The following is an 18,273-nucleotide window of genomic DNA, read 5'->3' as shown; positions in this document are numbered from 1 at the left end:
AGGCGGAGTGACACAGGTGCGGGCTCCCTCGAAGGGCCACTCGGCACCAGGCTTCCGGGGATCGAGAGGCGTCGGGGGGCCGGAGAGGGCGCGGTCGGGGAGGAGACCGTGCCCCAGCCCGGATAGGCGCCCTAGGTCTGGGTGGCGAGCGGGGTGCCCAGTGGCAGGCGTCCTCCCGGAGGGAGGCGATGACCCCGCCGCAGAACTGAGGCTGCCACCAGAAGTCCCTCCGCGCTCTCGTCATGCAGAAGAGCGTGCGCTATAACGAGGGGCACGCCCTGTACCTAGCCTTACTGGCGCGCAAGGAGGGCACCAAGCGCGGCTTCCTGAGCAAGAAGGCTGCCGAGGCGAGCCGTTGGCACGAGAAGTGGTTCGCTCTCTACCAGAATGTGCTCTTTTACTTTGAAGGCGAGCAGAGCGGCCGCCCAGCGGGCATGTACCTTCTAGAAGGCTGCAGCTGTGAGCGAACGCCCGCACCACCCAGGACCAACGCAGGACCCGCTGGCGCCCGGGATCCGCTGGACAAACAGGTACCTCGAACCCTCCTTTGCCCCCAGCTTCCAGCCCCAGGCACCTCGCTGTCTTGCTTGTCCAATTCTGGTGCTGGGTGGACAGCGGACAGCGCAGGGACAGTGCTCGGAGACCCTGCAGCAACGCATGTCCCCGTGAGTGAGCAGAGAGATTCTGACAACACCATCCTTTGGCCCCTCCGCCTAGGGATCATCTGGGCTAGAGACCAGGCTGGTTTAGCTTAGGATTTTTTGTTTTGTTTTGTTTTGTTTTGTTTTGTTTTTTCCTTTACAATCCTTCTAGAGGTCAGGTCAGATTTCTCTCAGTTTCTTCCCTAACCACTCCGTGCTGCTCTAGACCTTAGTGTGGTGACGACGTATGGTGACACCTGTTAGATTTAGATAGGTTTGGCGAGACCAAACTACCCTATTTGGGAAAGTTTGGTTTCTTTTTTCACTGGCTCAGGACCAGCAGAGTTCTTTACCTGCCAGTGATGGCTCACGGGTAGTACTGCTACCAAGACAGACGCTTTTGTTGGTCCTTTTGACAATCATGCGTTGTATGATTGTGGATGTTTGACCACCGAGGTCAGCATAAAGACACTGTCTCCTGAGGATTAGTATTTGTCCCTGAGTTATGTTTTAAAACATGGGCATTTAAAAAGAACATTTTGTGCTTTAAAGTAAATGAGACCTTTTAGTTGTAGGTCATAATTTGAACGGGTTTGTTGTGTGCTCAAGGCGTGGAGAAGGCAATGGCTTAACCTCTGAATCTCGTTCCTGCAAAATAGGAACCATATTGATTTCAAATGCCATTTGTTTATTAAAGTTAAAGAGGAATGATTTCATTCAGCCAAATGTTTTCTCTTTGCCTCTATATTCCAGACCTTGGAGGAGGGAGGTGTGTGGGGGTGGGGCAGGGGAACTGGTTGCCTTTACTGCTCCAGAAAAAAAAAAAATGTTTCTAGGCTGAATTTTCCGTGCAAATCTGACCAGACTGCGTGTACTGTAAACCTCTGAGGTTACTGCAGTACAATGGTGGTTAGCATGGCCACCTCATTTTTCTGCCTCTTAAAACAAAGCTTAGAACTCAGAGGAACTGAAACCACACCACGCACAAGATTGCTTTTGGTTTTCCTCTGTAAATCATTAACTTTGGTAAATGATAAGGGCTTAAACACAGCAGAAGAGTTAGGCATTCAAAATCTAAAAGATGCCCTTTGACTTTTGAAGATGCTCTCAGTCATTTGGAAAACTAGTTTCTAAGCTGGCAGATACAGGTATTAGAAATGCAGAAAATTCAAAGTTGTGCAGACTAGAATCTAAGAACAGTTTTAAGGAAACATATTTTTGAAAGTGTATGTGTGTGTATGAATGTATGTATGTATGTATGTATGTATGTATGTATGTGTGTTCTTGAATAGTAAGTGTTAGAAGACCCATAAGACCCGCCCCCATGGGATTTTAAGTCCCATTATGTCTAAAATAAAACAGGGTCCTTTAAAATAGTTTGAATACATACCCCTGACTCAATTCTAAAGTCGTTGTTTCCTTTGTATGTATTCTGAGGTTCACAAATAACCACGTTTTGGTTACTCTGGAACTGGGCTTCGAGAGCAGTTAGAGGTTTATGGCTGTCGAACTTGCCAATGTTATTTGCAAAGCATTGTTTTTTTTTGTTTGTTTGTTTGGTTTTTTTGGCTGGGAAAAGGGCAGGACTCAATCACCAGGACAGTTTTCTTTAAGGCAGACTCTAATAGAGACTTGAATTCTCTGAATAGTCAGGATTCTAGGGATTCTAGGTGCCTGTCATCTCGTGCATATTTGGAAGGTTGGGAATTGAGACCTTTGGGGTTTGTGAATAAAACTGAGATGTAAACATTCCAGAAAGGATTTGAAATTGGGCTTGGAGAATTTTAAAATTTTCCTGTATGTTAGAAATGCTTTGTTGACGTGGGTCAGCCTGGCTGAATAATGCTTTTCTTGAACACTGCTTCCTAGAGGCAACTGAAGAATTAAGAGACACTATGGAGGTAGGAAAGGAGAAGCTCTCCATCCTAAGTCTATATTGCATGCAATTGGCCTCCCTTCAATTAACTGTGTCCCTTTCCAGTGCTGTGATCATCTGCTTCAAAGCCTATTAAAAAACCAACAACCCTGCAACATTGTTGCTACGTAAGGACGCGAACTGCAAATAAACAGTAACAAACACTACATCTGAAAAGCTAAGGACAGAGATGATTGAAATGGGCACTCTGAGAAATCAGGACAGTAGCCACACAAACCTATAAGGGACATCATCCACTGAGCCAGAGGCGTCACCAGTCTACAGAGGCAGAATCCAGCATCTTTCGATGTTACTTACGACTCAATTCTTTCATTGAACCACTTCTAACTGTTCTTGAGTTCTGTTTCTTTCTCAAATCACTTTAAATTTCTAGTTATATATTTTTATAGCTAAATTATAAGAAAAAATTGGTTTGATTTACCTAAATAATATTTCAAATTAAGTGTATTGACAAAAGTCAAAGAAAAATTCTAAAAATGGACCAGAACAGAGACCCTGAAGTTTTCTTTTATTTTCATCAATAAGCTCGCTTTTCAAATATGCTCAAGTTGGAGCACTATTGGTGCCACTCCACTGATCTCATGGTGTTTCAGGATTTTTTGGGAAATTATTAGTCCGTCTTATCAGCATTTCCACAGTGGCTATTTCTTTAGAACAATAATGATGATATAATCAAGTGAATTAAAAAAAATGCTTAAAGTGACTCATTGCCTCCAAAAGCATGTTTCTGTTTTCAAATATGTATCTGAGTACACTTCTTTCCAAGTTAGCCCCACTCAGGGTAAGGGAAAGCTTCCCTCTTTAGCACTCAGGTTCGGTGTGCTCTGCTCTGACGTGAGATGCAATTCTCTACCATCTCATCAACCTCATCCAGCTCTCTCCAGCTCTCACAGACAGCTTCCTCCTCGCTGTTCTTAATTACTTTCATTTTTACCTGTTGTAGCTCAGGTTTCTACAGAAGTAAAGTCCAACTCCAGATAAGATGACTAAGCATGCTGAAGAGGGCTTTGTTGAGGAGGCTGTATTTAAATCCACTGAGCTCAGATTAAAAACAACCCTGGATGAGATAGGAGTTGGGGATGCAATGTATGAACCCCTTGTTTTGTTTATTCTTGTTTAAAGACTAGTCCAATGGTTGTCAGTGAGTCTTGAGAAGTGCACCATCAGACCATCACGTGCTCAAAGGAAAGAGAGGCTCATTCCCAAACAACCAATTTCATGTGACATTCCTTCACTTCACTGGAAAGATCTTTTTAAGTGTTTGCACTTAGAGAGTACACAGCCCAGTTGGTCTGGTCCACTTTTGTAGCCTTATGTGTCTTGCCTGAAGCAAGAAAGATGTTTAGCAACAGTACTGACTGTCTTTCTTTTTCATCTGCTGTTGTATTCAACCTACTTTCGCTTGCTTGGTGGAGGGCTGGCGGGGGGTGCTGGTGGGGGGGTATCCTTAGCTCTAGAGACATGAAGAATTTATACATGCTTCTCATATTTGTGCTGATTTAATGTGAAAGGGACTACAGGTTCTGTGAGTTCTCTGTCACCTTGTTACTAGACAGACGGACATTTTAACCTTCCTAACTTGACTCTCAAGGCATGGAGTTTTCAACATTTTATTAGGTAGAACTGCATGCACGTTCACATTCAGAAATCTTTGTAGAGGGCAGAGGCCTGAGGTGGGGAATTTCCATTTTAGTTCATGATCTTGAACAGCGGTATAATAACCAATTCCACATTTTCCTATGTTTACTGAATACAATTAAGATATTTTCTGAATCTTATAAAAATGTTCATATCTATTTCTTACTTGAACTTAGTAAATATTTTTCCATTAAAGTTAAATAAAAGAAAAATTTAAATAGATTAGTAAAAATTAGTTATTGAATCCCGGCTACTTTAGTATTTAGATTTTTGTAATTCGTGTTGAGAATACAACACAGGAAAACTCATGTTTGGGGTGTTAGCTGTATGTAAAAATGTTTTGTCCTGTGAGCTGCATTGGTCTGTGGGTTTTAGTCAGTGACAAGTGACACCTAAAAAGATGGAAGACATTTGCAGTGTGATACTGTTTTCTCTGTACATTTGGTTCCAAGACATGAAGTTAAAAACAGTTATATTGTCTGTCTATTGCAAACTCTATTTTAAGTTGATGCTTATCTCTCTTGATCAAAACTGCATAAATATTCATACTGTAGAAAATATAATTTAAATAGTACAGAATAGAAAAAGTTAGTTGTTAACAGTCATTTTGGGATGAAATAAATCAGATTGCCAACATGTATTTAATTCAAGTCTTGAATCCTAATTTTCATAATTTTAAAATGGCTTTGTGCTTTTATGTCTATTTCTCCTTTAAGGGGATTTATATCTGTTTATTAAGTTTGTTTCCCTTGACTGTTGAATATTAACTCTTTGTAATACATTTATATATTGGAAGTTTACATATTTTCATTTGTACTAGTGACACCACAAGATGTGATTATAAAGTCAGCCTATAATCCCAGTATTTGGGAGACTAAGGCAGGAGGATTGCTGTGAGCTCAAATTCAGCCTTGATTATAGAGTGAGGCTCTGTCTCAACAGCTGTGTGGTGAGTGGAAATCACAAAAGAAATTCTGCTCTGAAACTGGTTCACCTAATCTGGAGCCTATAGGGCAATGCACTGCAAAATGACCTTTCCACCAGCGGTGGACTGACTCTGTGGCACAGTGATGTCCTTAGCCTTGGTGTGTTGTGGGCCACCCTATCTCAGTTCCAGTGAGCACACTTGGCAGTGTTCACACAGTGACAGAAACTATTCATTTCTCAGAGGGTAGCCCTGTCTTGATGTGATGCTATAGTAAAATCACGGCCAGTATTTAAATGAAATACTATTTCATTTTCAGTATTTAGATGGTATTAAGTACGGACCTGGCACTGTGGGAAATACTTGTCTGTTAGAAGACTTGGCTGTTGATTGAACATGGCGTCCTTTCAGATTCATTGTTGTATTTTTCACTGGTGTAACTTCTCAATTTTAGCTCAGTCCTCAAGGAATTAAAATGAGATTGCCCGCATGTTTAGGAACAAGGCAGTATATTCTTTCCCCGATCCTGTAGAGAATATCAATGTCACAGGCGGGTCAAAGATTCAGGTAACATGGTTATATGATTTTCCTTTTTACCAGAAAACACATGAGCCAATGAGAAATAAAGACTCAAACCATTTCCCTTCTACCACCTCACATTGGCTACAAAATGCTTCAAATATACTTTTAGGAAAAAGGCAGAAAAGAAGTGATCACATTTGAGTTGATCTGTATCTATGCAACTTGCTTCTTCTTGAGCTCTGATGGAAGACATGATGCTGCAGTTGAAGAAGTCTACAGAGAACAGTTTTACAGCATCCAAGCAAGTGGATGAGAAGTGGACTTCTTGAAGACTTGAGGAGATACAGATGAAATGATGCAAGTCAAGCTCTCTTTAAAAATGAATGTGTGCAGCTTGAGGCCATTCTTTTACTTCCAAGTGTGGGCCATGCTTACACAAAGGCATTTTGGAGACTATGAGGATCGGAATGGAGGGTGGGACTCTGGGTACTGGTATTTTGCATGGCTACTGGGTTCCTCTATTTTATTTAGGGTGATTAATTTAGACAACATATGATTCATTTCCTGAACTGTATCTGAGACCATGCCATTTATGTGACTAATGTAAACAAGAGGACTAGCCTCCCCAACCCTACAGAGCAACTATGTAAAAGCTGCAAGGGCTAGCCTCGTGCAAGCCAGAAGGTGGTAAGCTTGATCTAAGGGTCAATTTATGGTGTTATAATTCAGTTCATAAGTCAGATGAGACTATGTCAGCGATGAGTAGGAGTTGGAGGGCACTTTCATGGATTTTTAAAAACTTGTAAGAATCTCAGTAAGAATGTCACCAGGAGAGGTGGAGGAATTGGGTATGGCTCGCTTTAGGGGTAAAACGTATAGATTTAGGTCTTGCCTCTGTTACTTACAACACCTGTGATCTTGAGACATCTCTCTAAGCTTAGTGATGCCAAGATGGGCTGAGAAAGTACCTAGAAAAGGGGGTTCATGCATACCCCATCATAGACCTCATGGGAAGTTAAGTCCACTCAAGCTCTTAGCACAGAGCCAAGCACAGCAAGTAGGCATGTTTGTCAGCCCCGGTCTCCATCCTGCCCTTCTACCTTTTGATTTTCTGTTTTGTTTTTATTACTAGAATCATTTGGGAGAAGTTCTTGTTACTTCTTTTATTTAAAAAAATTAAAATACAGATGGAATACAAGAGTTCATGAACTGCCAGCATTTAGCTTAAGCAATCGCCAATGGTCATTAATTACTTTTTTCTTTTTTTTGGTGTATGTTTCTCTACCCTCTTCCTTTCTCTCTCTCTCTCTCTCTCTCTCTCTCTCTCTCTCTCTCTCTCCCTCCCTCCCTCCCTCCCTCCCTCCCTCCCTCCCTTTCTCCCTCTCCCCACTCTGTGTGTGTGTGTGTGTGTGTGTGTGTTAGGAGGTAGGCAGAGGAGCTTATTTTAAAGCCAGCCTCAGACATTTGTATTATTTCACTTGTGCATAGAAAAGTATTGCCTCTTTGGTTTAGCTGTTGGGTGGCACTGGAAACCACAATAGATTTAGTTCTGGAAAGACCTGTCTTGGAAATAGCTTGTAGTTCATTCTGTGATAGGTATATTATTATGATGGAGGATATAAAAATGATGAGACATCTCTTTCAGATGAACTGAAGCCTGCTATCCCTGGAGAAATAGAAGGTTTGTACTCAGTCATTTACCCACGCATGATCATGGCATACAGGGATGAGCATGATTGGACCCTATACAAAGAAACATTTAAATTACCAACTGCTCTTTTATCTGAAGACCTTCCCCTGTCAAGGTGCATTCATCAGTCTTTTATGGTCATCTTACTTAGAATCAAGCATGAGTATTTTATTCTCTGTTGCTACCAATGTGTCTCCACATTCAATTCTTTGTGGTTTTGCAATACCAAGGTCAGCCGGTGTTTTCTCCATTTTCAAAACCATCACCCCAACAGTTGACAAAGATCTCATTAATCAAGTGTGTAGTTTGCTTTGTGGGTACTGCTGTTTTGTCCTAGGGTTAATAGGGTCTCCCATGGATGGCTGCTTTATGCTGTTTTGATTGCAAGGGAGAAATGTGAACTCATGTAGTCTTAAATAATGGTCACATATGAGTGCCAACAACTGTGCAAATACCATAAGGCCATACAAGGCAGTTATCTCTCTGAGTTAATCTCTCTCAGGACCTAACTACTCTTTGCATAGTGTTTTTAGCTGACTGCTTTACAATGTTGTGTTGCCACGAACTACGTGTGTTCCTGTGGCCCATGAGTCTCTAACTTCTACCATGTTCATAGGTTTACCAACTCATTAGTTTCATTTTATAATATAAGCTCTCATATTATAGCTCAGGCTGGCCTGAAACTTACCATGTAGCCCAGGCTAGTCTTGGACTCCAAGCAATCCCTCTTCTGCCTTAGGCTTCCAAGTGCTGGGATTACAGGTGTACTGGACCATGCCCAGATGTCCAGCCCTTTTCACAACGCATGAATTTTTCATCAAAGCATCTCTCATTTGCTCTTCTATTCAAGCTGTGATTCCTTTTTTTTTTTTTTGAGAGAATCTGATTGCCTCACTTCATATTTTGCTTTTGAGAAAAAAAAGTCAAAAGTTTCTCACCAGTCCGTGAGTTAATTGTAAAATAGCAAGTCTGTGGCCCAGGGAGTTTCATAGAAAATTTAGTGGGCGTGATGTACATCATTGCTGAAGTGTGTGGTGCATTAATCAAGCTAGTTAATACTATGTTCCAAATGCTGATATTATGCGTCACGAGAGGCCGCAGTCTTCTTTCAGTAACAGCTTTACAGACTCATTGTATCAGTAAGATTATTATAATAATGTATCTGCTTTCTCTTCTCCTACTGTCTGAATTGCTTAGGTTCATGTTCATAATTATTCATACTTTCTAATACTTTAAAAACTATTTACATGTTCTTTAAATAATAAACTTAAAACAAATCTAGATTTCAAAATGTAACTGACACAGAAAACAATCTTAGTGAGTCACTGTATGAATTTTCATAAAATAGGGGAAATTTTTGTGATTCAGCTCAGATCCGGTGACTGACGTGATCAGCCCTCCAGAAACCAACCTCGAGCCAGCTCATCCTTATTGCCCCACCGTGGAAACCAGCATCCTTCCTTCTCACACTATCGATGGCTGTTGCTTGCTTTTGAGTTTCACAAATTCATGCTCATACTGCAGTGTTCCATGTTGGCTTCTTTCCCGAAACATCTTATTTGAGAGATCTCGTCATGTTTCTGGATGCATCAATTCTTTCTCACTCCACTGGGTACAGCAGCTTTTTAATCCATCCTACGGTGGATGGGCATTGGGGATGCTCCCGGTTTGGAGTTACTGTAAGCAATGTTATGAGATGCATATGCAGGTTTCTGAAGCACATACACACCCAAGCACATTTCTGTTGGATAGGCATGCATAGGGATAAAAGTGTTGGCTTGCAAGGCATATGAATATTTAGCTTCAATATTACTGCTTAATCTAACTGTTTCTATCGCTATATTCCCCCCAGTTGCACATAAACTATCTGGTTTATATACATTCTTGTGGCCTTTGGTATCAGGCCCTTGGTATCAGCGTGTCTAGTGGTAAACATACACTAATGTTTCATTTTGGGGTAAATTTACCCAATAAATAATAAGGCTGAAGCTGGCACAGTGGCTCATGTCTGTAATCTCAACACACTAAGGCCAGATTGCCACATGTTTGAGGCCAGTTTGGGCTACATAGAGAGGAATTGCCTAAAAAAAAAAAACAACAACAAAAAAAAACCCCACAAAGCTGAGAACCCTTTGGATACTTACTGTCTGCCCAGTTTTTATTGAATTGATTTGTAGGAGTCTAAGTATCATGTTAAGCTATATAATCTGTCATTTTTAAACATGAAAAGGTTGACTATTAGAAATACATGCTATTTATTTTAGTATCTATGAAGAGATAAATTCATTGTCAGCTATGTGTATTGAAAACACTCTTGTTATATCTTGACTTTCCATCCCCTCAATGGTATCTTTAGGTGAACGGAAGTTATAAATATCAATGTAGCCCAAGTTCCCAGTATTCCAAGTATTTTTTTTTTAGTGGCATTTTGTTTGTCCCTGATCTGAATATAATGATAAGCCAGTATTTTGAGTGACATCGAATAGAAGCTGCAGGAGCTGTGGCCTTCCGCTGTTGTGTTTTGTCAAATTGTGGTCGAAGACATAAGACAACTCTCTGAAGTTACGACACTCAGTTAAGCAGAAGTGTGCATTGGAAGTTGCCACAACAGGGTGTTTTGCATTTGTAGGAAGAGCCTATGGGTGAATCTGAAAAATGAGACAATTCTAATGTTTTAGCGTTCCCTCCTGACGTGTAAGATGTTGCACTCCTGGGAGCTGAGTCCAGCTCTTTCTCCACTTACATGAGACTGGGAACTCCATCTACCAACTCCAACTTTACCTTTTTCCTAAGCCATCCCCTGCTAATGCCTACCTTTCAAGGGGAAGGGGCCCACATGGGACACACAAGGGAACTTTATAAAATAGAGCCAGAATTCAGTTTCATGCCCTGAGGACCCTTTCCCTATGCTGCCAACCAGGCTGGTGCTGCTGGAGAGAGGAGAAACAGGAGCCTGGCAGTGTGAGAGGAGGCTAGACCATGCTTTCTGTCATCTTCACCTGTTTTGTTTTGATTGCAAACCTAGAAAGTGACCAAGGAAGCTGATGCCTTCCTGCACCAACTCTGGTGATCAAGGTGCTTTCCCAAAATGAATGGATGAAGAGATAAGGATAAAATGCTAACCAGCCCGTTACTGGGTGGTGCACAGTTTAGTTCAAGGTCTACAACTGTATGATTGGAAACAGTTGACCCAATGACCCAATGACCCAATGACCCAATGATCCAATGACTTGGTGACCTAGTGATGGTGCTGAGAACACTGTGTGTCCCAAGAGTCATTCAAAGACTTGATGTCACCCACCTGTCACAAGCAGGAGGATCAATGGTTCCCATGATGTGACCCATCCCATTGTGAAACAAATGGGTGAGTGTCTGTAGGGAGTTGGTAGCCTTGGAGTCAGAAATGGGGAGACTTGATTTTCAGTTTGGGCCAATTGGCCTCCTTGAAGAACCAGTCCTTACTGGGCTATCTATGCCCATCATTTGGGCAGTTCAGTTAGCAGCATGATTTGTTTCCAGGTTTATATCCCCAAGGAGGAATCTGTATGGCATGCCAGTATGTTTTGTACATGGACAACTGAACAGTGATGCCACTGGCATAGTCTGAAACACTCGAGTGAGTTTCACCCCTAGCCTGGAGTAACCATGGCCACATTGGCCATGGACAAGCTACACAGCAGTCCAGCAGGCACCACTGGTCTCAGGCTACCTCGACTAAGCTCAGGCATTTGGGAAGCCAGGCTCTGTGTCCTGTACTTTGCTGTGCAAGTTAGTGGTTTTGCTCTGGGTAGTAGAGTGAGAGATTAAATTCTCTACAGGACACTTATTCCTTTTCTTATTTTGTCTTTTGAGATTGGGCCTTGCTACATTGCACAGGCTGTCTTTGGCCTTGTGATTGGCTGGCCTCAGCCTCCCAGTAGCTGGGATTATAGACACCCATTACCATGCTTAGCTTGTGGCTTAAGGTGTAAAGTTGCATGAGCCCAGACCAGGTACATCCTTGAATAAACACTTTCCATCTGACAGGCAAGGCTTGGTGCCTCCCACTCTCTTACTTGAGCCTTTGTGTGGCCCTCCTAAAATATCCGTTTCAGCTCTGAGGAGCACAGTGTCTCCAAGGGTTCATTTTAACAAGGTTCAGTGGTAAACTAATAGCCGCCTATATGCCTGGTAATTTTGATTGGCATAGTGCTGGACATCGTGTGTGATAAACAGAAGCAACTCGAGGCCCCCAGTGATGTTATTTTCCTTCAAAGGGAAAATACTTTCAGTTTCTTGCAGGCATTAATGTCAAGGCATTGGATTAATTCATTCTGGGATTGAGCTGGTTGGTCAGACTTCAGGTTTTGCAAGAGCTTTCCTGCCAGTTTGTTCTGGATTCTGAAGTCTATTCATTCTGGGATTGAGCTGGTTGGTCAGACTTCAGGCTTTGCAAGAGCCTTCCTGCCAGTTTGTTCTGGTTTCTGAAGGCTAGCATCCTACCCAGAAGCCAAGGGCATTTACACAACTCCTCCTCCTTAGTTTCTTTTGCCCCCTCCCCAGAGATTGCCAGTGTTGGTCCCCAGTCTGTGTTATAGCTGCTGCTTTCTTCTTGGCTTCTCCACCTCTTGGCTTTTTGTATTTGTATATTGGAAAATGCCAGGAGGAGAGAAACATCCCAGACCCCAGACTCATTGTGTCCCTGCTCTGGGGCATCTGTTTATGAGTTTTGGGAGCTCAGAGATACTTGCAAGCCCATCTTCATTTGTATTGTTTCTGACTTGCGATTGTTGGTGTGTGGGGAGGGGAGGGTTGTCTGTAATAAACTACTTGGCCAATATTACTTAGCAATCATTTTTTCTTTTTTTTAAATACTGTTTAAAATTTTTTTATATAGTATATTTTTGATCATATACCCTTCTTCCCTTCCCCCAACTCCTCCTACATCTTCCCACAGAAACCTAAGTCAAAGCAAACAAAGCCCCAATAAAACAACAAACACCAACCAACCAACCAACCAACCAAACAAACAAACAAACAAAAGGACGTAAAACCGTGTCTGTTTTTGTGTTAGTCACCACTCCTGGGTATGAGGCCTGCCCTGGAATTTGATAGATGTACCTAGTGTCACTCCATTAGAGAAAACTCATTTCTGTATTCTCAGCAGGTATGGATTACAAAGAGTTAGAGGCAAGTTTGTGTCCACCTCCCCTTCTCAGTGCTAGAATTTGGTGTGGTTTGAGCCTGTGCAGGTCCAGTGCATGCTGCCACAGCCTCTGTGCACTCACAGGGGCATCAATCCTGCTGTGTCTGGAAGGCACTGTTTCCTTGAAGTTATCCAGCACCTCTGGCTCTTACAAGTCACCTAGTGTATGGTGGTCCAAACATGTGAAACTCCTTGGAGAAGAGTGGAGAACTTATCTTTTTCTCAAAACACACCTGTTTATTACTCTCAGTTCAATAATTATAAATATATATATTATATATAATTTATAATTAATAGGTGATAATTATGAGTAAGAAATCAAAATAAAACATCATTATCAATCTGCAGTTCTAATATTATCTTTTATATGTATTTAGCTTTATAATTTTCATGGGCCATGAGGTACATAGTTGAAGTACATTGAAAGTCCCATGCATGATCCGTATCTATTCCTCACATAAGGAATTGACGCTTTTCTGTTTTAAAGTTTTCTTATGTCTGGATGTCTGGATAGTGCTCTCTCTCTCTCTCTCTCTCTCTCTCTCTCTCTCTCTGTGTGTGTGCGTGTGTGTGTGTGTGTCTCTCTCTCTCTCCCTCTCTCTCTCTCATCTCCTTTAGTCAGTAAACATTTAATTTAGAATATTTACCTTTCTGTAGGCCTAAGCCAATTATTTTCTTGCTAGGGAGTAAAAAAAATAATTTCACTTAGAATACTAATTTCTCAGTTTTCAAATGCACACTGTTTTGTAATACACTCTATTCTAGGACTCAGTTAATTGATAATTGTGTGTATGTATTCATGTACATGTATATGAGGGCACATGTACGTATACTGAGGCCAGAGGTTGTCAGGTATTTTCTTAGTTAGGGTTACTGTTGCTATGATGAAACACCACGACCAAAGCAACTTGGGGACGAAAGGATTATTTTGGCTTTATACTTCTACATCACAGTTCATCATTGAAGGACGTCATACAGGAACTCAAACAGGGCAGGAACCTGGAGGCAGGAGCTGATGCAGAGGCCATGGAGGGGTTCGGCTTACTGGCTTGCTCCTCGTGGCTTCCTCAGCCTGCTTTCTTAAAGAACTCAAGACCACCAGCCCAGGAATGGCCCCACCCACAGTGGGCTGGACCCTCTCACATCAATCACCAATTAAGAAAATGCCTAACAGGCTTGCCCAGAGCTTGGTCTTATGGAGACATTTTCCTCAATTGAGACTCCCTCCTCTCAGATGATCCTAGGTTGTGTCAAGTTGACATAGAACCAGCCAGCCCAGGAATCTTCCCTAATTGCTTTCCACCTTGTTCTTTGAGACAAGATCTCTCAGTGAACCTGGACAATATGGCTAGCATGGCTGCTTATTAGCTCTAGGGATCGTCTGTCTTTGCTCCTCTGCTGCTGGGATGGCAGGGGCCCAGGTCTTACCTGAGTGCTGGGGACCTGAGCTCAGTGCTCACGCTTGCATAGCGAGTGCTTTGTCTCCTGAGCTGCTCCCCCAGGCCAACTACTGTTAACTTCAGGCTAATTTGGATTAACAGTGATCCAAGCACTATAGTAACACTACCACCTTGAGTCTTCACAGCCTGGAGATGACTCTGTTCTGTTTCCTTTGCAGACGAAGATGTTGCGTGAACGTAGAGAGCAGTTTAGTCATTCTCCCAGGACAACTGTTTACTAAATGGCAAGCTGCATGTCTCGGGCCCAGGCTTCTGCCAGCATTTACTGAGCTTGAGAAGTCTCCGAAGAGTAGGGAAACATTTTTGTGTCCAGTCTTATCCCTCCTAGTCTGGACAAAGCTGTTTGCAGCTAGAGTGGGACATTCATTAGTCTGATCTGGACCCTTTCATTAAACCCATTGTATAGGCTGCTGTTTCTGCCCTAGGTTCTCAAAGCACATCAGTTAAGCGAAGCTCTCTGTGGTCATTTTTTTAGCCTTAAGCTATTTTACAGACCTCTACAATGTCTGTCCAGGACAAGTCCCTGAGAACCAGGGCACTGAGGGACTATGGACTGAGTGACAGCCTCTGAAGGATCCACAGTCTCAACTTGCAGCTCAGTCCTGCATCATGGGGTTTGCCCAGCACTATGCGATGCTTGGGACTAAAGATGCAGAAGTCAGCTCTGTCATCTCAGAAGGCTCTGAATGGAAGATTTCCTATCTATCTGTCTGTCTGTCTGTCTGTCTGTCTGTCTGTCTATCTATCTATCATCTATGTATGTATGTATTTATATCTATGTGTCTATCCATCATCTATCATGTATGTTTGTATGTATGTATATTTGTGTTTATGATCAATCCATGTATCTATTATCTATCTATCTATCTATCTATCTATCTATCTATCTATCTATCTATCATCTATCTATTTTCTATCTATTTATCTATCATGTACATATGAATGTATGTAGGTACCTACCTACCTACCTATGAGAAAAGGTCTTATCAGGTAGCTTAGGCTGATCTTGCTACTGTGATGAACATATTTTGTGTATTAAAGTAAAACTTACCTTTTTTTTAAACAAGTGGCTAAATTGATGTTTGTGCTTTAAAAGTAGGATTTGTTTTTACTGAGAATGTCAACACTATATACGGAAAGGGAAAATACTGTGCAGCTGCAATGACTTCTGCTCTTTTCTTCTGTTTGGAGTGGAATACTGCCACTTCATTGCACCATCTTAGAAACAAACTTGCTGCTCTAGACAAGAGATAATTGACATTCATTTGTTTTCAAGAAACTTTTCTACTTATGTGTTTGGCAGGACACACAGTAGACATATGACTGTGTTGTGTTGTAGGCTACAAACTTTGACATAACATTTGAAAAATCAGTTTTTTCATTTATAAAGCAGCATTTATTTTGGAAAAATTGAAAAAAATCACAGAATGTAATGAAGGAAGTTAAGTTAATTCTCCTGAAATTCCATCCTTTGGAGAAAACTGTATTGAGGTCTCTGAGGTGTTTCCTGACAGGTGTTTTTCTGTATGTGTATATAATTAACAGAGATTTGCAAAGGGCTCATAACTGGGGTTCTGCTTTCTGCAGAAATTGTATCCCATTTTTTTTCCCGGAACATTATATTTTGAGCGTACAGTAACTTTCTTGAAGAGCTTGTGATGACATTACAGCATAGTTTCTACCATGCAGATGTATAATAAGCACGCATCCATAGATGGGTGTTTAGTTTGCTCTCAAACTACTTCATAATATTTTGTCCTTCCATTGTAAACAGTACTTGGAGGAGCATCAGGAGGGCATTTGTGAGATATGGTAGGGTTGGTCCAGCCATGTAAACAAACGAAGAAAGGAACAATTGAAAAGCAAGCGTTTGCTGTTTATTTAGTGGTTCTGAGGATGAAGCCCGAGCTGTGCACGCTGAGCCTGTGTCCCTTTGCTGAGCAGTGGCCACAGCTAATCTCCCTTTTAGCTGTCCTCGTGAAGGCAGCGTCTCTAACGTCTCTACCTTAAAGACTCTGTTATTTAATATTCATATTCCTTGAATTCCTTGATAGTTTTTGTTTTGTTTGGTGGTGCTGGGGACCAAACTCACAGCTTCACTTGAGCTTAAGCGAGTTCCCAGCTGTACAGCCTAATCAAGGTAGTTTCTGGCAACTGGTTGAATACCCAATCAGTTCTTTTAGAAGTTAGTATACAGGAAGGGATATGACCAAATGTCTAATGGTTTTGTTTATTTTGTTTATGTTTGTTAAGATTAACTAAAGTGCCCAAGACTTATGGAAGAATTCCATTTGGATGGACACATAGAAATGCCCAAAGTTACTATATTGCTAACAATGCCTACATTTTAATATTTTGAGTTCTGTTTTAACCACAGTATACATTTATTATTTTAGTAATTCTTTGCCTAAACATTTATACTACTTAGACTGCACGTCATTATACCATCTTAGAAACAAATGTGCAACTCTAGACAAGAGTCAATTGGTTTTTACTTGTTTTCAAATAACTTTTCTATTTATGTGTTTGGCAGGATACATGGTAGATGTATGCCTATGTTGTGACATAGGCTATAAACTTTGACCTTTTCATAAATAAGTCAACAGATGGGGACTGGCACGGCCATGTAAGAAATAAGAAATGGAGTGCTTGGGCTGCCATGTTCATTCTAAAAGCTGTCACGGAACACAGCAGACAGTCCTACCAGCCCACCCTTATCTGAAGTTGTCTCCATCCCTTCGCTTGGCTCTTCTGGGCACAGAGAGATGCTCCGTAGATGGCTCTGGACAGCTGGCTCTTACACTATGCCCATGTTTACTCATTTGGGAGTACATTTTCCTTTGCTCAAACTTTTCCTATTGTGGTTAAGGGAATGATAAACTTGCTGGTTGGGTCCTTACATTAGATTATGTTACCTTTGTGATTCTACAAGACCAGAACAATGAAAGCTTCCTGGGCCAGAAGACTAAAACTTTCCACCTCTATTGTGGATAACAGCTGCCTTGCCCCATGGACTCGTGATCCTTTCCACTCAGGTCTGAGATCCCCTTCAATCCTTATCACAGCTTTCCACATAGCCTGTGATGGTGACAGTTACCTCAGTCACACATAGGCAGCACTCTAAGGAATACCACTAAATTATGTTGCCTCTCTAAACTCTATTTTAAAACTTACCACTGTGAATTAGAATAAAGATGCTTACTGAAGTTGATGCTCAGACAAACTATTTTGTCTAGAAATAGTTCAAGGGGTCTTGTGTGGAGCGGAGGTGCCCACTGTCTTCTCCATGGTAACCTTTCTGGCAGAGAAGTGGGTTCCCCCCACCCTCCCGCCGCAACTTCCCACCACTCTCCCTGGGAGCCTATCTCCAAACTCCTTATGGTCCAGGCAAGTGACTTCACAGTAAAGTCCCGGCAATGTGTTTTCTAGACAACCTGTAATTTTCTCTCCCACACTTATCTAGTTTTGAAACTGTGTATATATTGACCCCATTATGGTGGCCCAGATAAGCCAATATGAGTTACTTTCATAGTTGCTGTAGAGAAGTGAAAACCTTCTATTTTTAGAATTTAGACTTTCTTGGTTATTATTGTTAATCATATTGGGTGTTTTGTTGCTTAATTGACAGCACAACACAAATTCTATTTTCTAGGAGAATGTTGCTTAAAACAGAATCCTTATAGTCCTGTGAAAATGCTTTGGAAAGCATTTTAAAAAGCACAATATTGTGATATGCTTTGGAATTTGTAGCACCTAAATTCCCTCATAGCTTAGGGACACATGGACCCATCCTTAGGATTGTGAATAGTGTTCTCAGCTGAAAGTGTACCTGTCCCCTGATAGGAAAAGAGGCTTCCTTACAACATGGATGTTGACTGCTGCTGCTGCTGCTGTGTGTGCATGTGCTTACATTTACATATGTGTCCAAGTACCCAGTGGTGCTTTAGTAAGCAAGGCTGAGAGATTCTAGACATTTTCTTTTGCATATAAAAAGTGCCTTTTAAATGCAAAGAGTCTATCTAGTTTTGATGGGAAAATAAAAGATACTATATTTTTATTTAAAGACAATGTAAACAGTAAAATATATTATGAAAGGAAATAGAACTTTGGCTATGATTTGTATTGCTAGTACTAACTAACTAACCAACTAACTAACTAACTAACTAACTATATATGTCTATTTATTTGTCATCTATCTATCTATCTACCTACCATCTATCTATCATCTATCTATCTATCTATCTATCTATCTATCTATCTATCTATCTATCTATCT

General features: G+C 41.3%; 1 protein-coding gene across 2 annotated transcripts in view; it reads left to right on the top strand.

Moving 5' to 3' along the window:
- The first annotated feature begins 227 nt into the window (after nt 1–227).
- Rasgrf2 (Ras protein specific guanine nucleotide releasing factor 2) overlaps nt 228–18,273 on the top strand; it is a 221,661-nt gene continuing 203,615 nt past the window's right edge. For both annotated transcript variants that reach the window (XM_028760160.1, XM_028760159.1), the window contains exon 1: nt 228–530. In XM_028760160.1, coding sequence (XP_028615993.1) covers nt 243–530 — 288 coding nt within the window. In that variant the 5' untranslated portion in view covers nt 228–242. The remainder of the gene's footprint in view (nt 531–18,273) is intronic.

Source organism: Grammomys surdaster, unplaced genomic scaffold (assembly GCF_004785775.1).
Source record: "Grammomys surdaster isolate TR1022 unplaced genomic scaffold, NIH_TR_1.0 126391, whole genome shotgun sequence".
In the NCBI taxonomy this organism is placed as follows: Eukaryota; Metazoa; Chordata; class Mammalia; order Rodentia; family Muridae; genus Grammomys; species Grammomys surdaster.
This window is presented reverse-complemented; position numbering and strand designations above follow the sequence as displayed.